Genomic DNA, 23,045 nt, shown 5'->3' on the forward strand with positions numbered 1-23,045 from the left:
TCTCAAAAAAAAAAAAAAAAAAAAAAAACTCTTCTTTCCCTTGTTAATCCACACCTAGTGTTACACTTCTTCCAACATTTTCTCTCCTTTTCGTCTTTTTATCTCCTCACTACTTTCTACTTTTTTGTTATACCTCCTTCATCATTTTCTCTTTCCTATATTTTGACTCTTCTTCTCCTTATTTTATTTGTATAAAATTTTATATCATTTTTACTATTCAATATATATTTTTCTCATACAAAACTGTGAGTACTCTCTCTCTCTCTCTCTCTCTCTCTCTCTCTTTTGGTGTATTTTTGTTCATTTTTATAACTCTTTTTTATGGGGTTCTTGCTTATAACTCTAATTAAGATTGATGGTTTCTTTTTTTAGGATGTATTTTGGCATTGTGTTTTTTAATTTCCCATCACAACGTCCTCTCTCTCTTTTATAGCTTTTGTTGAATTTTGATTTGGGTTAATACTTAGCTTTTTTTTGGAAATAAGAATTTGAGTTTATATCAAAACAAAATCTACATAGCTGTGAATTTGAATATGTTTACCTATTGTTTGAGTAATAAATAATTATAAAATAAATATTTTTTTTCTTTCTTTGATTTCATTTTAATTTTGGTTAAGATAATATAATAATTTTGTGATGAGTTTTGATTATTATGACAACCTCTTTATTCCTTAAGAGCTGAGAAATTTGAATAATAAATTTGAAAATTATAAAATTTAGTTGTATATTAGACAAATACAACATAAAGTTAGAAGAATATGATTCACCTTAAAAAATATTAATCAAACACAAAAAAAAAAAAAATAGAATGAAATATTTGTAGAGATAAAAAAAATAAAATATTTGTAAAAATCTTTTTTTTAAATAAATAATACTTGAAATAATTGTTACTTTTTATGTATTACACCCTATTATATAATATTTATTTATTTTCACGTATCGCATGAGTTTGCAGTTAGTATAAAATAAAAATCCAAACTAGTTTTAATATAAAAAAAAAAAAAAAAAAAAAAATGAGAGAGAGAAACGTGCTCTGTATAGTGCTGACGTATGGCTTTTAGAAGAAAACAAAGAATTTGTTTTGAGTGGGAGAGAAATGGGACAATGTCATATTTGTCTTACTAAAAAAAATTAACTTCTTGTTAAATTTTCTTTATCTATGCAAAAAGTGGCACACTGTTTTGAATTTTCTTTATCTATGCCAAAAGTGGCACACTGTTTTGAATTAATGGAGATTTTGTCAAAATATTTTTGAAAAAATCTCCATTAATTGCTATTTTTGAAAAAATATAGTTGTTAAATGGTTATTGTTGCATAGGACTAGCTATATTAACTATGTAAGCCAAATATTAAGGCAGAGGGGAAGGATTAGCTTCAGTGTTTAATTATTCTAAACGTGTCATGACGTGAAATGTATCCATTTTTAGTTATATGTTATCATTTTAACGAGTTCAGTGCATTTACATATAAATTCTAGGATCAAAAGATTTTTCATTTGCGTTAGTATATATACTAATGGTGTTTTTTTTCCTCAGCTCCAACGTAGTTCCGTCCTTGGTTTATCAAAGAAAGACTAGCTAGAGAACATTTTTTTGAACTGTTAACAGAGAACGGTTTCGTGATGGAAAATATGATTAGAGTAACCGGTGAAACTAAGGCATGGTTTCTTTACGTTTTTGTACTTCACATTGTGTCTTTCTTTCATCAAATTATGTGAACAAATCAAATAGGTTGCTAATTGTGTAAGGAAGGTTTGCATCACATATTAATGTCTGTCTTTCACTGCATTTACACAGCGAGTTTTTACTTTTGGCAAAGGAAGGAGTGAAGGTAGCAAGGGCATGAAGTCCTTGGTAAGCTTTATTTTAGCTACTTCTCTAGAATCTGTTATGATATATCCAAGTTGATGGTGTATTTGGACGTGTGAGAATGATTTGAATGTATACATTATATGACTTTGTACTTGTGTTTGATTGCAGTTGGGAGGAAAGGGAGGAAGCCTTGCAGAAATGGCAAGCATTGGGTTATCTGTACCACCAGGAATTACTATATCAACAGAAGCATGCCAAGAATATCAGCTGAATGGAAGGGAGTTGCCAGAAGGTTTATGGGAGAAAGTATTGGAAGGCTTGGAGACGATGGAGAAGGACATTAAAGCTTCTCTTGGTGACCCTTCTAAGCCCCTCCTCATCTCTGTCCGCTCTGGTGCTGAGGTAAGCTTTTGCTAGAGACCATAGAGTAGCTACATATTATTAATTTATAATGTGCTCTAACTGAATTGCATCTATCTCAGTGATACATAAAAGAAACTGACTAGCCTTCTAATTATTTAATATGTAGATTTCCATGCCTGGCATGATGGACACTGTCCTAAACCTTGGACTTAATGATGAAGTAGTTACTGGTTTGGCCTCAAAAAGTGAAGAGCGCTTCGCTTATGACTGTTACAGACGTTTTCTAGACATGTTTGGAAATGTTGTAAGTGCTTCTTCTACATGTCGCTCTCTGTGCTAACTTGTGTTCGGTTCCGGTGCTTCTCAATTCTCTGCTTAGTTTCTTGTCTTCCACAATTTGTTTGGCAATGCAGAGCCACTGAAACATTTAAAATTACCCAACTAAAATGCTCCCTCTAAACCAATGCAATATGTTGATAATTGAGTGTGCTTTTTTTTTTTTTTTTTTAAATGGGGATAAATGAATCAAACTGTTGTATTCTCTTGTTGCTAATTCATTGAAAAACTTGTCGTCTTTAATTGGAGGTATTGGGAATTCCACACAAATTATTTGAGGAGAAGTTAGAAAAGCTGAAGAATGAAAAAGGAGTCAAACTTGACACTGATCTAACAGCTTCTGATCTCAAAGAGCTGGTGAAGCAGTACAAGAATGTTTACCTTGAATCCAAGGGTGAAAAGTTTCCTTCAGGTACCTAGTATGACGCTGAAAACTTATTTTTATTTCTCTCTTTTCTCAGAAAAATCTATACATTGACTGATAAAGAATCCATAGGAAAATATGGCCAAAAACTGTTTATATATTCTATCCCTTTAAACTCACCCCTTTTTGCCTGTATCTATCTGCAGATCCAAAACAACAATTGCAGTTGGCTATTAAAGCTGTTTTTGATTCTTGGGATAGCCCAAGGGCCATCAAATACCGGAGCATTAATCAAATAACTGGGTTGAAGGGAACTGCAGTAAGCATTCAATGCATGGTGTTCGGGAACATGGGAAATACTTCAGGGACAGGTGTTCTATTTACTAGGAATCCTAGCACCGGTGAGAAGAAGCTCTATGGGGAGTTTCTACCCAATGCTCAGGTTCTTATGCCAGTCCCATCTTGAGCTTGCTTTAAGACTCGAACTTCTCCTTTTATGTACATATCAGTAGAGATTATCTTAGTATTGATGAGTGTAGCTGAAGAATGGCTTTAATTAGGGAGAAGATGTAGTTGCTGGAATTAGGACACCAGAAGACTTCAACACCATGAAAAGTAGCATGCCTAACGCTTACAAGGAGCTTGTAGAGAACTGTGAAATTCTAGAGCGACATTACAAAGATATGATGGTAAAAGTTCACATTTGTAGAAGATGATTCTAATTGTCATCATTGCATTCATTACCTTCTTGATTTCTGAGAGGATAATGGTCTTCACTTTCTCAAAGTATGAAGTGCATGTCAGTCATATTTTGCCTAAATTTAACAATAAAATGATCTCTATTGTATTTCAGTAGAATACTAAGATGGGGTCTTCTCTGATAAATACAGGACATCGAATACACAGTCCAAGAAGATAGGTTGTGGATGTTGCAATGCCGTCCTGGAAAGCGTACTGGTAAAGCTGCAGTAACGATAGCTGTAGACATGGTTAACGAAGGGCTTGTTGATAAGAGCTCCGCAATCAAGATGGTGGAGCCACAACATCTTGACCAACTTCTTCATCCACAGGTATATTTTTATGTCAACAGCACTCTAATAGCAAATTGATCTGCATATAGATCGACATTTTCAACTTAACTGCAAATCAAAAATCATAGGTCAAACTGCAATTTGATATTGGTTAACTGTATTTTAAGGAACTTAAAAGGTCAACTTCAATGTGAAGTAGAAGCTAATGGCTGTCTATATATGCAGTAAAATTGCCATGAGCCTGCATCTTTAGTATATTTCAATCAGTTTATTTGATTAAGTTAGCTTGTTAATTCTTTTATATATGGTGTTCCTATTTTGCTCTTTGTACTGAACACTGTCCTGCTTATCATTTCTATTCTGTTCTATGGTGAAGATCCCTACATCTGCCTAATAATGCACTGTAGACATTTGTAATTATTTATCTACATATGATCACATTCACGTGATCATAAAGGTCTTCTGACTTCATTGGGATGTTGCTGAACTAGTTTGAGGATCCGACTGCTTACAAAGACAAAGTGGTCGCCAAGGGCTTGCCTGCATCTCCAGGAGCTGCAGTGGGGCAGATTGTGTTCAGAGCTGAGGATGCTGAAGCATGGCATGCAGAAGGAAAGAGTGTCATCTTGGTATGCTAAAATTAATACCCTTTTTCACAATTCTTTTTCTTTCCAAGAACTGTTAGTTTGTTTTGATCTAAACAAAGAGGAATTTTGATATGTTGGACAAAATTGCAGCCTATGGTGATGGCTTAAGATTACTGATGGAATAGATTCAGCTATAATTCTAATGGGATTGCAAATTTTTTTTCTAATGCCATTCATTGTAAAATGACTAAAACACACTTTGTGATACCCCAAATTATGCTGATTTGATTTGATTGGATTGTTTGGGTGCGTTGTGCGGGCATGTGCTGAGACCACATCAGGTGTTTCCAACGTGGATCTAGGGTTTATAAGTGATTACAAGGAGCCCCAATTGTAACTTGACTAGTCCTTTTGGGGGTAATTGCATATGTGACTAGCACTTTCCTCATTACACACTCTTTGTATTAAAACCCATATGCTTGTATGGCTGCTTGTCAAATAATAGAATGTTATGATATTAGATGCTATATGCGTTTCAACTTCTTAATCCCATTTCATTGTTGGAACTGAAGTTTTTTCATGATTTTGTATAATTGAAGGTGAGGACAGAGACCAGACCTGAGGATGTTGGTGGTATGCATGCAGCTGTTGGGATCTTGACAGCTAGAGGTGGCATGACGTCTCATGCAGCTGTTGTGGCACGTGGGTGGGGAAAGTGTTGTATTTCTGGCTGTTTTGAAATCCATGTAAATGACCTCAAGAAGGTGATGTTTTAAAATTTTATCTCCTATACATTATAGCTGCCTAAAAGAAGGAATGTAATAATAGGTTTTGTTTATCAACAATGCAGGTAGTTGTGATTGGGCATATAGTGATTAAGGAAGGAGAATGGCTCTCACTCAATGGCTCCACAGGTGAAGTGATATTGGGAAAACAACCACTCTCTCCTCCAACATTAAGTGGTGACTTGGAGATCTTTATGTCTTGGGCCGATAAGATAAGGCATCTCAAGGTGCTACATTTGTGTTAAGTGCTGTAAGGGCTTGCATTGTCAGTAGTTGGAACTTCTATTTGCTAATTTAGTGGTATGTTGCTGTAATAGGTTATGGCAAATGCTGACACCCCTGAGGATGCATTAATAGCAAGAAAGAATGGTGCCAGTGGGATTGGCCTTTGCAGGACAGAGCACATGGTAATTATTTCTCTTACATCATTGTCCTCCTCATTATCATAACATATAAAAGAAACAAATTTCCTAGATATAGAGTTAGTTATCAATGGGAGTATATAAGTCCTTTCGAATATGGATGGTTCATTATGATCTCCAGATAGGAGGATCTAATATGAGTCGATTATATAGCCTTGTACTACAGTAGTAGAGTACATGTGTGTGCACGCAAATTTTCTTTCAACAATTGTTGGAAGGACATTTTAAATTTTAATATATTTTAAATTTTTGTTATTACAATGTTGTATCAGTGCAATTATTCCAATTTCTCGTCAATTGCAAATGTTCAGTAGAGCTCAAGGAGCTTAATCAAATTTTTTTCTACTTTAAACACCCACTTTAATAATTTTCGTCAAACATGTTTCATATGCAGGAAGGTTAGCGTACATGTTGGTGTTAAGTAAAAAAAATAACTTATATTTACTTTCTAGACCATCTTTTATCTGATCCAGTAAGGTTACAAATTTCATTTTCTCATGCTTTGGGATGTTTCAGTTCTTTGCTTCAGATGAAAGGCTAAAGGCTGTTAGGAAGATGATAATGGCAGTTACACAAGAACAAAGGAAGGAAGCTTTGAACTCTTTGTTACCTTATCAAAGATCTGACTTTGAGGGAATTTTTCATGCAATGGATGGTACTTTCCTCTTCTTTTGTTTTGAAATTTTGAAAATTATGAAAGATCTACCGTGTGGATCAACAGGTTTGGTAAACTGCAATCACAATACCAATGGTGAGATGGACAGCTTAGTAATAGTATCACATTATCTCGGGCACTTCACTCTTATTTAATCATAATTGTACATTTTTGTTCAATTTTTTGTTATCCAATTTTATTATGGAATTTCAGGCCTTCCAGTAACAATCCGACTGTTAGATCCTCCACTTCATGAATTTCTTCCGCAAGGTGACCACCAACAGATTGTGAGCGAACTAACTGCAGAGACTGGCATAAATGAAGAGGAAGTTTTTTCAGCAATTGAAAAGTTATCAGAAGTAAATCCCATGCTTGGTTTCAGAGGCTGCAGGTTTGGTGGCCCTTCTTATGAGCTTTTGTTTCTAAGATTGCTCAAAATTTGTTCTCATAGCATTTATCAGCTAGTATAATTATAGCTTTCTTTAATTACTTTCCATATTAAAAACTAAAGTTTTCTGAATATACAATGAGAGGATTCTTTGTTAAAATCCAATAAAGATGTTATTGAACAGACATCACCCTACTTTGATGTCTCTTACATCATGTTGGGCTCCAAATCTCATCACACTGAGCTAAAAATTGTGCGAGATAGATTGAGCACCAACAGCCATCATCTTTTGGCCCTATTTCATAATACTGATCAATCCACAACTACCTCATTCCTTTTCTGACAATATAGAATCAATTGACTATCCTCATGTGAGGATGAGTATGAAAGAACTCTCAACACTGTAGTTGCTTTAAAAAACACAACTTCAAGAAATATTCAAAAGACATCTTATTGTTGTTCATAGTTCACAAATGAGTTTTTCTCCTGTGTCAACAGGCTAGGGATAGCATATCCAGAACTCACTGAAATGCAGGCACGTGCAATCTTTCAGGCTGCTGTCTCAATGAGCAACCAAGGTGTTGAAGTTTTTCCTGAGATAATGGTTCCCCTTGTTGGAACACCTCAGGCATGGTTCTGTCTATTCCTTTGTCTTATTATTCGTGAAATATTAGGTTCCTTATTATGCTTAAAATGAGAGAGAAAGATGCAGCAATATTTACATTTCTCATTCTAAATCATGTTTTGTCTCTTTATTTCTTTATCTTGAATATGTATATGTAACTTGAAACAAGAAACCTCAATGTGATTAAACTTCATGAAATTTTAGATATGCTATTCTACCAATTTTGAACTCATAGTCATAAAGTCAAAACTGATGGGAATTCTTACAGTTTAGTATATGGGGGATCAAAACATTCAAATTATTTTTTTTTTCTGAGATAAATTGACATTTTTTTATATCAGGAACTTGGACATCAAGTGAGTTTAATACGAAGTGTCGCAAAGAAGGTGTTCTCTGAGATGGGTTCCTCCTTGAGCTATAAGGTGGGGACCATGATTGAAATCCCCAGAGCTGCTCTTGTTGCAGATGAGGTATACTACGTTGAAATGTTCCTTCCAAGTTTCTATAAGTACTTTTTAAGTCACAGGGAAGTCTCTATGAGGAAAGACATTATTTTTTCCTCTTTCTTTGAAGCTTGGCAAAACATTATAAATTTCAACCTATAAAAAGGAATGTAATATTCAATACTGCTCATAATGCCATACATATTGTAATGGATGGTTACAGATTGCAAAGGAAGCAGATTTCTTCTCCTTTGGAACCAATGATCTCACACAGATGACCTTTGGTTACAGTAGAGATGATGTTGGCAAGTTTCTCCCAACTTACCTAGCCCAAGGCATTCTGCAAAATGATCCATTCGAGGTTAGTCTTGTTTTAACTTCCATATTTAAGGGAATGGAGAAAAATTGAAACTGATATCTTGATGGCCATACTCCAACTTTTTTGCTTGCAGGTACTTGATCAAAGAGGTGTTGGTCAGCTCATCAAGATTGCCACAGAAAGGGGTCGTGCAGCTAGACCTAGCTTAAAGGTAAATGGAAACTTTGCATTGTAGATATGCATGTACTCTTGAAATATGTAGAAATGTCCCTCTCTAATGGAGAGTTGATAGGACATTTGGATTTTGCGTTTATCTGACAAAGATAGCATTTCATGAGTGTGGCAAAAATGATGCTCAAATCATATTAATGTGATGATGCCAAGCAATACATAGCTTCAATTAGCCATTTATGACAATATTTCAGCTTCATGCCTTTTGTGATGGCATGTCAAGCTGTCAGGGATGATGGGGCTGCATCTTGCAGCATCCATCACTCTTAAAATATAAATGTTTTAAATGTGCCTATCATCTATAATCAGGTTGAACTTGATATCAATTCTCTAACTATTTCAATATCCCATGCAACCAGCTCTGCTAGTAGCTTATTGTTATGTACTTATGTAGGGACGAGTTTTTTTTTTTAATAATGGTTGGTATGATTGATTATTTTTCTTCACTTGATAAATGATCATGATAAAACAGGTTGGAATATGTGGAGAGCATGGGGGGGAACCTTCTTCCATTGCCTTCTTTGCAGAGGCTGGACTGGACTATGTTTCATGTTCTCCATTCAGGTTGGTCTGTCTTGGCACTTTGAAATTTCCTATGCTACTTTCGTGATTGGAACAAAATCCTGATTTAAATTTTATCAACAGGGTTCCTATTGCTAGGCTTGCAGCTGCTCAAGTTGTTGTCTGAGAGGGTTAACTACTTCGACAAGTTTCTTGAAATGTATAAATCATATACAGAAATATTCAATGATTACATTGGTGTAAGAAGAATAAGGCAAAGAAAAAGGGATGCTATCAAATAAGTGTAAAAAAAACAAAGGACAAGTCCTCCTAGTCCTATGGGGAATCAGAATATATGGTTTGACAGGAAAACCTGATGAATAATAATATATATAAAAGAGATATTTTTCTCCTGTTATAAAATAAAAAATTCTTACCAGGTTTGAATCATCCCATCCACGTTGAATCTCTTTACAATTACAAGCCAATCTGTAACATTCAGTTTAGTATAAAGAGACTAATTAAGAAGTACGGACACTCCAAATTCTCCGACTGTGTTTGACACACATTCCCCCAAAAAAAATAGTTTAAAAATTATTTTTTGATTTTAAATATGTTTTTAAAGATTCTGATAGTTGTTTTTTATTTTGAAAACTTAAAATAAACATAAAATATACCTAAAGTTATATATTGATTTTAAATATGTTTTTAAAGATTCTGATAGTTGTTTTTTATTTTGAAAACTTAAAGTAAACATAAAATATACTAAAAGTTACATATTAATTAATTGTTGTATCCTCTTATTGTATCATTTTCTAATTTTTCAAAAATTGTCGAGTCAGAGAAATAGAAAATAGAGGAATAATTTGTATACCCCATGGCAAATATAGTGAGTGACAAAGTTACAAGAGAAGAGTCAGCCGCAGCAAGTAGGTTGGGTGCATTCCATTGAGAAACATTACTGAGGCCAGTGAGTGAGGTGATCACGCCCACAACACCAGCAAGGAGGGATATAGGGACAAAGAAACCAGTTGCCTTATTTCCTAGCGGGAAGAATATTGTAAAAATCTCGAAAATCAGATTCTGCAATGCACATACAGATGCTACCATAAGTTATAACTGTGAGAGGATGACAATGCCTCACTAAGTTTAAAATGTCAAAACAAATTTAGTTACCTTCCTTATGAGTTCTTTCAATCTCATGATTTATTACTGCAATGCACATATAGATGCTACCATAAATTATAACTGTGAGAGGATGACAATACCTTACTAAGTTTAATATGTCAAAACAAATTAATTACCTTCTTATGAGTTCTTTCAATCTCGTGATTTATAGCCCATGAAGCAATCACAGTTATGACAAAATATAAAACAAGATTGAGGATTAGGAGAATGGTGGCTGTTGATTTGGAACCTTCAGAAGCCATAGATTTTGATGTTTAAATTTTAAGAAACGGATAAACTTGAACTGGGTCTCCCTTTTTGAGATCAGGAGAGGAATATATACGCAAGGAGTTGTTCTTTATCTTAGCAGGAAACATTGCCAGATGAGGGTGGTCCTGTCATATATTCTTTTTTTTTTTTTGGTGTGTTCCCTTGCTTTTCATAATTGGGATGAAGTGTCTTTAATTCAAAGAAACAGCTTGAATTCCTTTCCATTGAGGGGCTTGCCTCATTGAAAGGAAAAGAATTTTTGTCAATTTTCCTGGTCGTAAAACTAAGATTCTCTTGTTTATTTTACATTATTAAGGGTCCATTTGGATACAACTGAAAACTGAAAACTGAAACTGAAAAACACTTTAGTAAAATAATTTTTAAATGTGTGAATAGTACCGTGAGACCCATTTTTAATGAAAAAATGGCTGAAAAGTGTAATTTGTGGGTCCGTAAACAGTGCATGGTGTGCACTGTTCATGAAAAAAATCAAATATTGCGGCTACTGTTCATGAACAGTAATTGCAACAGTGACTGAACAGTAAAAAAATTGGCCAGAAATGCGTGCAAAAAAAAAAAAAAAAAAAAGAGCTGAAAACGAAAAACGTGCGTTTGGGAAACGCAAACACGCTTCCCAAACGCACACTAAATCTGCAGGACATCAGTTTAGCAGGAATATCTTTACCTGACCAATCAAACAAAAGAAAAGAATAAACTTCACCTCTATACCATTTCTTGGTTGAGGTATCCTATATTAAAATTGATTTGTTTATATAGATCACACTTAGCTCAGCTACTAATGTCTCTTGTCATCGAATCCCTTCACACATGAAAATTCATGGGTATCTTGACCCGATGGTAAAAGTCAATAATCATGGAACGGATGTCATAAGATCATGAGGGCTCACTCCAAGTCAAGTCCACCATTGACGGTTATAACCAATCATGCCCAATAAGCCATTTAACATGCTCTAAGGGCACATGTTAGTAAACCCCTTTTAGTTATAGTTAGGTTCAAGCTCCAAGATAACATCCGCATTTCATGTTTCTATCATCACTGTTAACATTCTGATATGGCCAATTCTATGTCCTTTCTAGACCTGGGCTCTACTGCAGGACTTGCAGTTTATGGCATTTATTGTCTAAAGTATAAACCCAAAATAAACAAAATAAACAAATATATATATGACATGTGGCAAAGTTAAGCAAATATATGGGCCAAAATGGCCCATTAGCATTAATTTTTGAAATATTTAGCAACAGAGCACTGTTTCGGAAATAATTAGGGAAATACCACTTTTTCTGGTACTCGAGCTCGCCGAGCTCGAGTACCATGTTTTTTTAATCCATTGTCGCCCCATATTCAAGGAGCTCTATAGTGGCGTTTTTAAGCCCTATAGTGACGTTTTCGGGCCCAATAGCGGCCTTTTCCAGCAAAATTTTTTTTATAAGTCCCCATAACAGGTTCAAGGGGCCCTATAGTGACGTTTTTTGGCCCTATAGCGGCGTTTTCCTGCAAAATTTTTTATAAGTCCCCATAACAGGTTAAGGGGCCCTATAGTGGCGTTTTTAAGCCCTATAGTGACGTTTTTGGGACCTATAGCGGCGTTTTCCTGCAAAATTTTTTACAAGTCCCCATAACATGTTCAAGGGGCCCTATAGTGGCGTTTTAAGCCCTATAGTGACGTTTTCGGGCCCTATAGCGGCGTTTTTTTTTTTTGAGAAGATGTTTGACCAATGAAAAGATGGTACTCGAGCTCACCAAGCTCGAGTACCAGAAAAAGTGGTATTTCCCTAATTATTTCCGAAACAGTGCTCTGTTGCTAAATATTTCAAAAATTAATGCTAATGGGCCATTTTGGCCCAAATATATGACTAAACTGACATTGTTACTCTTTTTCCTTAGAAGTCTGACAAACCCATCAGCACATTACTTTAAAAAACAAATATTTGTACAAAGAAAAAGTTATCAAAGATAGGGTAATGAACATACCTCTGGAATGCCAAATGGCTGGTGGGTTTTGCCGGAATTGCCTTCAGGAAGGGGAGGGAGAGAGAGAGGGAAAGAGGTAGTCAAGTGGGTATTTGGGTGAGCAATCTATAAATTATTTTGCAAGAGCAAAGTCTCAACCAATATGATAAAGCAAGTGTTACCAAGTACCAACACAAATTTCTCAACAACAAAAAAAGTACCAATACAAAGGTAATAAATGTAAGCCACAACAAAGACCAAGGATATGCTAACAAGATATGTAATGTGGAGTCTCAAACTCCAGATCTACATAATTTAGCACCAAGCCTAGATTCACACATCAAACTCCGAATAATCCACTTTAATCAACATTAACAAGTTACAATAATTCTCCACTCAAGTTTTATAACACAATCATATGTATTTGTGTTTGTATATATATAAACCTGTTATGGCCTGTAATTAAATAGTGTTCGGTGAATGAAAAGATATAGATGCATACAGGAAAAGCCTTGATTTATTTGTCAGGATGAAATAAAATCACACACTTTACATTGTATAATTAAGATCAACACAATGGACTTTACAACCAGCACTTGAAATCCTCACCCAAAAAGAGAAAGAAACATATAAAAAGAAAATCACTCACAATACTATTCCACAATCATCATGGATATACACTTTTATAAAAAGAATCAACACATAAGCACTGTAGCTTAAACTCTTCCACCATAGTGTCTTGGTCTTGAAACACTTCCAACCCCAGCATGGATAGCAACCGTGTAGAACAGTTGTGTTGCACTCACAACTATGGTGATGACTTCTAGAGTCCTCTGCATATTATAACACAAAAATATTATACTTGTCCTTAATTTTATTTTTCTCTGGTTATAAAATAAAAAATTCTTACCAGGTATGAATCTGTCCATCCATGTTGAATCTCTTTGCATGCCAATCTGTAACATTCAGCTCAATATTAGAAATTGAAAGAAATACAAGGAATATAAAGAGACTAAGAAATCTCTGACGTGTTTGACACACACTCCCCAAAAAAACTGTTTAAAAAAAAATATTTTTTGATTTTAAATATGATTTTAAAGATTTTGATACTTGATAGTTGTTATTTATTTTGAAAACTTAAAATAAACACAAAATTTGCCTATAAGTAAAGAAAATATACCTAAAGTTACATATTAATTGTCGTATCCTACTGTATCATGTCCTAATTTTTCAAGAATTGTCGTGTTCTATGTCACGTTATATAAGAGGAATAGAAAAGAGCAGAATAATTTATATACCCCATGGCAAATATAGTGAGTGACAAAGTTACAAGAGAAGAGTCAGCTGCTGCAAATAGGTTGGGTTCATTCCATTGAGAAACATTATTGAGGCCAGTAAGTGAGGTGCCCATGCCCACAACACCAGCAAGGAGTGCTAAAATGACAAAGAAACCGGTCGCCATATTTCCCACTGGGAAGTAAATTGGAAATATGCGAGCTGGAATTGACAAAACAGATGCTGCAATGCACATATATAGATGCTACCATAAGTTATAACAGTGAGAGGATGACAATGGCTGACTAAGTTTAATATGTCAAAACAAATTTAGTTACCTGTCTCATGAGTTCTTTCAATCCCATGATTTATAGCCCATGAAGCAATCACAGTTACGACAAAATATAAAATAAGATTGAGGATTAGGAGAATGGTGGCTGTTGATTTGGAACCTCCAGCAGCCATGGATTTTGATGTTTATATTTAAGAAACGCAAAAACTTGAACTGGGTTACCCTTTTTGATATCAGGAGAGGAATATATAAGCAAGGACTTGTTCTTTATCTTACAAGGAAACAATGCCAGATGGGGGTGGTCCAGTCATATATTCTTTTTTCTTTTTTTGGTGTGTTCCTTTGCTTTTCATTATTTAAATGGAGTGTCTTTAATTCAAAGAAACCGCTTGAATTCCTTTCCATTGAGGGGCTTGCCTCATGGAAGGAAAAAGAATTTTTGTCAATTTCCCTGGTCGTAAAACTTAGATTCTCTGGTTTATTTATATTATTAAATCTGCAGGACATCAGTTTGGCAGGAATATCTTTACCTGACCAATCAAACAAAAGAAAAGAATAAACTTCCCCTGTATTCCTTTTCTTGGTTTGAGGTATCCTGTATTGAAATTGATTAGTTTATACAGGTCCCAATTAGCTCAACTATCTCTTGTCATCAAATCCCTTCATACATGAAAATCCATGGGTGTCTTGAACTGATAGTGAAGGCAATAATCATGGAACAGATGTCATAAGATCATGAGGGCTCATTCCAAGTCCATCATTGACGGTTATAACCAATCATGCCCAATAAGCTGTTTAACATTTCCTGGATACTGATGCTTTTTTGGCTGCCAAGAAAGGATATATGAATAAAAGAATTTTAGTTATAGCTAGGTTCAAGCTCCAAGATAACGTCCACATTTCATGTTTCTATCATCATTGTCAACATTCTGATATGGCCAAATCTATGTCCTTGCACCCCAATAGATGAGTGCCACTTATATTCACATGCTTTTTTGAAATATAAAAAGAGACGAAAATTGCTAAAGATACAGTCCACAATTCATTCAGCCAAGAAAAAACACAATTCAATGGTATGAACATCATAGAAGAACCAAGTCTGAGAACATTGAAGGTGCAGACATCCCAAGTGATATGCCCAACAGCTGTCAAATGTATTCATGATGCAGGATGTCTTACACCTGATAAGCCATTCTACAAGCTTGGGCATGAACAATCACTCACTTTAATGACCCTTATTTACAAAAGATCTGCTCTAACAAATCTAGAAGGGAAAAAGCTTCCCTGCATGTGGGCTAACTAATTCCCAGTAATTTCTTTCTCAATGTCTTCAGGTTATGCTGAACAAATAGACTTTAAACATTCAATGCCAGCTTCTGAGCAGCTAGAGCTTCAGCCTCCAGTGTTGGCTCCCATAAAATTGTAGTTTCTGCCAATAGTGCGGTCACAGTGTAAGGGTCCATGTTTGAAGCTGGACGCCGATCTTCCAAGTACCCTAACACAATAGTAGGCAATATCAAAAGGTTTAGCAATCAAAACAGAGAAAACTTTAGGATTCAAAAGTTCAAAACTTAAAAAGTTGGGGAAAAGAAATCCATGGAATAGTCAGAAAGCAAATAGAGATAGCAACATAGGGTAAAGAGTACTATGAATTTTGAAACAAATGCAATCAATTTGACTTTGTAAAGATTTATACATATAGTTATGTCATTCCAGATTTATTAACAGTGACTGACATGATTTGCAGTATTAATTGATAACATATTTGTTATAGCTGCTCTTGGACATGAGTATAAATTGCTTAGCTAGTCAAGGGTGAATGCCCCTAAATTACCTAGCAACTAGTTATGGTGAGTGGGGTTAGTTGTCCATAGGTTTTATTGGCTAAAGACGAGTCCAAAAGGCTCTTCTTTAAAAAGGTTCCCTACATTTTCATATAAATTTGTTCTAGTTTAAAAAAGAATTCCTTCTGAGAATGTTAATTGTTAAGTCATGTACGCTTTTGATATGTTTGTTTCATCAACTTCAGTCCATGACTGAAGTTGCCTGCCCTTTTTTTGGGTAAAGAAAATGTTCCTACCCTTTGGAGAATCATAAAGCTAGATGACAAAAAACCACAGGTCTTCTTTGGATTTAAATTATGATAATATTTGAATTTTGAAATCATCTTCTGTTTTTTCCCTATCAATTAATTAGAGCCTTCAAGAGAATTGTTGTGGTACTGCTAAAGTGGTACCTTTGCCTTTCTGCTCAGTTTCACGCCCCACACGTATCGAGCAACCACGATTAGCCACTCCCTGCATATAGAATTTTTAAGAGATTTTATTAATAGAAGTATGAAAATATGTCCATCTCTAATTGTCTTAAGTTAGAAATGGGTTTGGAGAAGAGCGTACCCAAGAAAATGTGTTAATGCTGGCTGTTTCATGCTTTCCAGTTAACCTTCTTTCATTCCCTTCTCCATAGGCACTAATATGCTCTTTGTGGCGAAGTGACAGGTTCAAAATTGCCTTCTTTATAACCTCAAAGCCTCCATCCTCCCTCATGCTCTTTGTACTGTGAAATAATGATAAAATCAAAATTTCATAGAATTAGCACCATTTCCATATATGCATATTAGTGATTTCCTTAATAGAACCATGTCCCTCTCTATTCCCCTTTTTGAGCCTGAAGAGAGGCAATAAAAATCTTTTGTCCCACTCTTAGTGTTCCACTTTATGCTTCACCAATTGCGGTATGTCATGTGTTTTTTTTTTTTTTTTTTTTTTTTGCTCATTTTGAACCTTGGTTACTTTAAAAAAAAGGGGGGGGGGGGGGGGGGAAGGTACTTGTAACAAATTGTGATTGGTAAAACATAAAGTGAAACACTCAAAGTGGGAGAGAGGATTATATTTGAAGAGAGGAGATACCAAATGAAGCAAAAATGGAAAGAGATGGAAAACAAAAACCTGTAATTGGTGTGGCATCCTGCACCATTCCAATCACCCTGTCAATACAAAGAATTCAAAGAGAGCTTTATCAGTTTATCTAATTAATTCATATGAAGATAGGAAGGTTGTATAATAGAGGTTTATTACCTCTATTGGTTTTGGATCAAGTGAGAGAACAACACCAGCTTGTTCAGTAATTCTCTGTCAGACAGAGGAGAAACAAAATATGAGTAACTTAATGGTAGAACAGACCCACCTACCAAGACACACAAGACGATTCTTAAAACACACGATCATATGAACAAATGGATACCATAGGCAAGTCATCATCTACTAGTCCCACAACTCATTGGCAACATGGTTGATATCTGATCCAGTATATGTTACTTATGGCTGTGAACTATTTATTTGTAATAATAACCACCTTTCAGGTTCAAAAAGAAGCACCAAAAGTATAAAATACAAAAAAGAATAGAAAAAACAAAGAGAAAAATTTCTTCTTCATGGCGCTATCAAGAACAATTTCATAGAAACAGTTTCTTATTATTAGCTGCTCTATCATATTCAACTCTTTTTTTGGTTCATTTAGAGAAGGGGAGGATTCAATTAGAAAAGCTAATCACATCCTTGATAGAAAGTCTCTTATACAATGATATCATTATCATGGATCCAAACTCAATACCCATTGGCTAAGAGCAATAAGATATCATTTGACTTAATATTTCTCTAGCATAGCACTTTCAAATTTGTCTAGCATGAGGATAAGCAAAATGGAACTTCTTTAGATTTATAGTCACACACAATTTTACGTATCGAATATTTCTAACTGATTATTTGTAGCCATTAAGGTCTTTTCTTCATTGATATCCAAAAAAAAAAAAAGAGGTCTTTCTTCATTGAAGTGGCACCTGCAGTCTTTATACTTTTTCATAAGGTTCTGCAGTTTCATAGACCCAAAAGTAATTAGAAATGAATTACCTCAAGAATGTATCTTGAACACCAAATGTGATCTCCAGCTTCAATTCCCACACTAGGTCCTACTTGATACTCCCACTGCAAGGCAATCACAAAAATTAATAGTGACAAACATTACATGAGTTCATAGGCAAGATATGAAAGAGGAGAGTGAGAGGAGAACCTGGCCGGGCATAACCTCCCCATTGGTGCCACTGACGTTAATTCCAGCATATAAGCAAGCTTTGTAATGAGCATCTGATATGTCACGGCCAAATGACTTGTCTGCCCCGGCACTACAGTAGTAAGGACCCTGAGACAAACTTAAAAGTATCATATACATTGAATTCATGTCACATACTAAAATCATACAATCAAATTTGCAGAACCCTATAATCATAATTTGTGAATACAAATTGATAGTACCTGAGGACCAGGATAGCCTCCAACGGGCCATCCTAATGGCCATTTCACATTTGTTTGAAGTAAGGTGTATTCTTGCTCTATCCCATACCTGAGATAATTAGTCAGAAATCATCATCAAAGTTTTCTCTTAAAATACATTTCAATAACTAAAATGTATATGAGGATGGTACTTAATCACCATGTATTAGCATATACATATTCACTTCAGGAACCCTATATATAATCATTGTTCAACTAAAAATACATGCAATGTACTAAAAATATATGTCTGCAAGTATATCACACCTTTTAAACATAGTAGAATGGATGCAATCTCTCTCTCTCTCTCTCTCACACACACACACACACACAGGAAACATGGAGAAAGCCAACGATTTGATTATGAAGTATGCGGCAGTGAACGCCAAGATAAACAGACTCACCAAGGAACTTCATCCACAACCTTCTTGTTACTGAAGATCTCAGCAGCCCTGTGACGTTTGTTTGTTGGGATAGGCTCGCCTGCTGGCGTGTATGTATCACAAATTACCTTTTTTTTTAAGCACAAGACATAATATCAATTAAATGCAAACAAATTCAGAGTGGTAATTAAATATGATTATTAATACAATATCTTCTGAACTAACTAGTTACTTACCAAGATATTGTTACCACCACGAAAAGGATCCTTAAAAATTGCTTGAGGGCTGGAGAAAGTATTAGGTCAACTTATGCTACAAACAAAGACTTACAAAATATACATATCATATTGCCATGAAGATCTTACTATAGAATTACTTCACTATCTTCACCCGGTGCTTGACCAGTACTCGATCCATCATAATTCCACTTGGGAAGCTCAGATGGATGTTCAACAGGTTTAGGAATAGTCTGAAAATTTGGAAAATAAGATAACAACAAACTCAAATTTTCAACATGTTGAACTATGATAAAACTCAAACATTGAGAAACAATGCACACACATGTTCCACTTTATCATATCATTAACATTATCATACCCTTGACTTGCTACGCAGATCAATCCCAGTCCCTCCAATCCTGTTTCAAAATTATCTCAGATTATTTTATATTTAAAGGAGTGCTCACATGGAGTGAGCTGAACCAGAAGTTACAAATATAAATTAGAAAGAACATGTACCAAATGTACTCAGCAATAATTTTGTCAGTAAATGGAGTGAGGTTCAAATTTAGTAGATCTTCCATCCTATTGATAGTACCATTTTCAGACTTCACAGCAAAAACTTGAAACTTAGCTGAGCTTTTAGATGACCATTTCTTATTCTGTTTCAACAATAGAGAACTCCACATCTTTGTTGTCATGGGACTTGAACTCACTGAGTTCCTTGTGATTCTCATCTGCCATTGTGTAGAGGGTGCTAAAATCTGCGCCATGTTTCAGTTGCTCCCCAATCTGGAAAAAAAAAAAAAAAAAAAAGGCTTTGGATTTAGACTAAAAAGTTTAATAGATTGGAAAGATGTTGAATGATGAACTGTGATGCAATATGGTTCTCATCAATTTTCACTAAAGCAAACTCAATAATTCTAACCAAGACCATCACATCACAGTGTTATGAATATGATGACATGTCAAGTAAAATGAATGCCTAAACAACTGATAAGTATGCATCTCTCTTTCTCATCATATGTTTTGTTGTAAATCATCGTTTATAATTATCATGGAGATATGAATACCCAGTAACTTACATGACCTTTAGAGAGGAGGGAAAAAAAAAAATCTAAAGTTAAAAAATCAGACTCACTTGAGCTGGAGTAAAATTAAGCAGTAGAATTGGTTATAAAAAAAAGTCACACACAACTACAAAATGAATATAAGAAAATTTAACATTTGTGAAGGACAATTTGGAAAAAAATTGTAATCCACAAATATGAAGTTCAACATAGTTGACTTTGTGGCCAATTATTTTACGAGTCTATCCTAAGAATTGGCATCTACTGATTGAGAAAAAATAAAAAAAATAAAAGGCACCTACACAGTAGTGCCTCATGTGGACCAACCTGCATGGGAATCGTCCTCAAAAAAAGGTCACCTCACCAACTACTTTGAGCAAAAGGGCCTCAACTTGTGTGCTTTTTCTTTCTTTCTTTTTCTTTTCTTTTTTTTTTTTCACTTTTAGTTGCAATAAAAATTTTACTTCTGGATTAACTATGGAATATTACAAAAATGAAAATGAAGACAATGCTCAAAAAACTCCATAAACAGGCCTAATTATTGAAGCATTTGGGCTTGAATTCTATAGTTGAAGAAAATACAAAATGTATAAAGTATAAACCCAAAAAAATATATGTATATGCTTGAAGAAACTGGGATTTTGACATGTGGCAAAGTTGGAAAAGTATATGACCAAACTGACATTGTTAGTTTTTTCCTTAGAAGTCTGATAAACCCATCATCTCATTACTTTAAAAATTAAATCTTTGAACAAAGAAAAGGTTATCAAAGATAAGGGTAATGAACATACCTCAGGAATGCCAAATGGCTGGTGGGTTTTGCAGGAATTGCCTTCAGAGGAAGGGAAGAGAGAGAGAGAGAGTCAAGTGGGTATTTGGGTGAGGAGTGTTTATAAATTATAGTAGCTGTTGGTATTTTGGCTTTTCCTAACTAGATAGGGGTGTGGTATGAATGGAGGAAAATGGCTGTTGGTCTCTTTAGGGGCACCAAGAGAGGTTTGGATTATATTAACATTTTTTTTTGGGATAAGGTGTTTTTTTCAACCCTCAAAGCTTTTTCCCTCGTCCAATCTTACCTCATTCTCTACACCATTTCACAGTCTATTTTTTAATTTTGTAAAGTTAAAATCTTGAATGAGGATTTGCATATTTGTTTTTTGATAAATAATGTGGTTTGAAAATATAGTCATGGCCTAGACTCTAGATTATGATTTATTTAAGACTTTAAAGCCCTTGACTTGGATATAATATGTTTTTTCAATTTTCAAATTGACAAGGACATGGTTTGTGTAGAATTTTACATTGGGGTCTCTATAATTTATTAGCCAACTCATGAAATTTTGTTTTTTACAACTATTATATTATTATTTATGTCACTAAAAAAACTATTATTATTTATTATTGTGTATGTAGAATTCATCTAATTTCCATTCATTGTTTCATTTTAAGGAAAAAAAAAAATCAGTTTTGCTGGCAATTTTTTTGGTTCTCAAAAATTCAATTGTGTCAATTTGGTTCGTTATTTTTTTATCCTCGTTCCAATCTTATTTTTACCACCATTTCACTTTTTTTTTTTTTTTTAAATGTTGACTTAGCTATTGAATTCTTAACATGTCATACAATTAAATTATTAGCTTGCGCCTATTAAAGCTCCGCTTGGGAGTTCATAAGGGAATGGAATGGAATGGAATGAGATGGTCATAAGAGAATGGAAAGGAATAGAATGTATTTAAGTAAGGGAAAAAAATGGAAAATAATGGAATGATATGGAATTAAGTAACCTTGATTGGATGTTTTAAAATAAAGGAATAGAAAGGAATGAAAATGAATAGAATGTAAGTAATCCTGTTTGGGAGAAACATGAAGAGAATGGAATGGAATCATTTTATGACAATATTATTATTAGACCCCTATTTTAAAATAAAGAGTTGAATATATAGGGGTATTTTGGGAGTTTTAGTAAAAAAATCATTAAATCTAATTTCATTCCCTCCCATTCCTCCCAATTTCGAGGGGAATGAAAATTTGAGGTTTTAAGAGAATAGAGAGGAATGAGTATTCTCTCCTATCCATTCTATTCCCTCTCACTTAAACTCCCAAACAAGGGAATGGACTTTTCATTTCCTTCATTCAAACTCCCAAACAAGAGAAGGGAAGAATATTCTAAAATTATTCTTTTTTATTAATTTCCATTCCATTCCATTCTCTCTTCCCAAGCAGAGCCTTAAATGTTTGAAAATTGGAATAATATTAGGGATGAAGGTGATTAATCATTCATTAGGTAGTTGAAAATTGGAAAATTGAAAATTTCAAACACTTAATATTAGGTAGTTGAAAGCGATTAATCACATTCATTGTCATATTAATTTGTAGTTTTAGTATTTTTTTTTTTTTTTTTTTTTTTTACAATAGTTTTAGTATTTCTTAAATGTTTGTGTCCAAGTTAATAGTTTAGGTCGCATCAACAACCACTTCAACAACTTGCTGACATATCTTTTTCCTTTTACTTTTATTTTTAATTCTTTGTTAACCCTTAAGGAGATGACCCATCCCTTTGCTATTCTTTGTGCAACTCTAAGATATATTACATATTGTACACATAGGGATGTGCTTCCGACCTGCTAACAAGACGAAATTGGTCCAATCAAATCAAACTCAACGCCTTAAATTAGTTTTTTTGCGGATTGATGGGTTGTGTAAAGTTGGATTTAAAAAAAAAAAAAAACTTTAGGGTTAGATCGAGTTTGGATTGATAATTTTTCAACCCATCTACCTAAACCATACCCAATATATGTGTGTGTATATATAAAGTTATTTTATTATATTAGTTTGATTTATATCGGTATTATAAGAATGAGTTTTGAAGAATTTGAAAATATTGGAATATGATTTAGACATATTATATGAATTTAAATAATTTATTGTAAAAATATTTCTTATATAGTGAATGAAAACTCATTCTTTACTAGGTATGAAACATTAAGATCCAATTTGCCAACTAGACTCGACCCATGTAGGTTGGGTTGAGATTTTCTTAACTTGACGTTGCTGGATAAAAAAAATCTCAACTCAATCCATGCAAACCCCTAATCGCATCAATAAATTTGATAGACCAATATTTTGGATTTGATTTGATTGTTTATTTCTAGGATAGTTGTGTTAAAAAAGAAAAAAAAATTGTTTTCCGTTTGTAACTTTGTTCTATGTTA

At 34.2% G+C, this 23,045-nt stretch overlaps 3 protein-coding genes across 4 annotated transcripts; 1 reads left to right on the plus strand and 2 right to left on the minus strand.

The window, feature by feature from the left end:
* The first annotated feature begins 1,558 nt into the window (after positions 1–1,558).
* LOC126689258 (pyruvate, phosphate dikinase, chloroplastic) lies at positions 1,559–9,245 on the plus strand. Its single transcript, XM_050384387.1, has 20 exons — positions 1,559–1,657; positions 1,797–1,853; positions 1,980–2,213; positions 2,341–2,478; positions 2,760–2,922; positions 3,081–3,316; positions 3,435–3,563; positions 3,765–3,944; positions 4,397–4,534; positions 5,092–5,256; positions 5,343–5,504; positions 5,595–5,684; positions 6,216–6,354; positions 6,568–6,745; positions 7,241–7,370; positions 7,709–7,837; positions 8,034–8,171; positions 8,263–8,340; positions 8,833–8,924; positions 9,006–9,245. The coding sequence occupies exons 1-20, from the start codon at positions 1,622–1,624 to the stop codon at positions 9,046–9,048; spliced, it is 2,655 nt and encodes an 884-aa protein (XP_050240344.1). The 5' UTR covers positions 1,559–1,621; the 3' UTR covers positions 9,049–9,245.
* A 3,524-nt stretch (positions 9,246–12,769) lies between these two features.
* On the minus strand, positions 12,770–14,074 carry LOC126689257 (membrane protein PM19L). Its single transcript, XM_050384386.1, has 4 exons — positions 13,884–14,074; positions 13,569–13,788; positions 13,181–13,226; positions 12,770–13,103 (listed from the first exon to the last, which is right to left on the minus strand). The coding sequence occupies exons 1-4, from the start codon at positions 14,008–14,010 to the stop codon at positions 12,987–12,989; spliced, it is 510 nt and encodes a 169-aa protein (XP_050240343.1). The 5' UTR covers positions 14,011–14,074; the 3' UTR covers positions 12,770–12,986.
* Positions 14,075–14,856: 782 nt separating this feature from the next.
* On the minus strand, positions 14,857–20,795 carry LOC126689256 (glutamine synthetase leaf isozyme, chloroplastic). 2 transcript variants are annotated; one of them, XM_050384384.1, is made up of 14 exons: positions 20,628–20,795; positions 19,286–19,558; positions 19,146–19,185; positions 18,914–19,017; positions 18,785–18,833; positions 18,570–18,676; positions 18,148–18,235; positions 17,906–18,034; positions 17,746–17,820; positions 16,915–16,968; positions 16,786–16,823; positions 16,234–16,393; positions 16,074–16,134; positions 14,857–15,332 (listed from the first exon to the last, which is right to left on the minus strand). In XM_050384384.1, the coding sequence occupies exons 2-14, from the start codon at positions 19,537–19,539 to the stop codon at positions 15,193–15,195; spliced, it is 1,299 nt and encodes a 432-aa protein (XP_050240341.1). In that variant the 5' UTR covers positions 19,540–19,558; positions 20,628–20,795; the 3' UTR covers positions 14,857–15,192. The 2 variants fall into 2 exon arrangements, with proteins under 2 accessions (XP_050240341.1, XP_050240342.1); XM_050384385.1 differs by lacking the exon at positions 20,628–20,795 and adding an exon at positions 19,908–19,929.
* Between the last annotated feature and the right edge of the window lie 2,250 nt (positions 20,796–23,045).

The sequence above is a fragment of the Quercus robur genome, chromosome 6, assembly GCF_932294415.1.
Source record: "Quercus robur chromosome 6, dhQueRobu3.1, whole genome shotgun sequence".
Lineage (NCBI taxonomy): Eukaryota > Viridiplantae > Streptophyta > Magnoliopsida > Fagales > Fagaceae > Quercus > Quercus robur.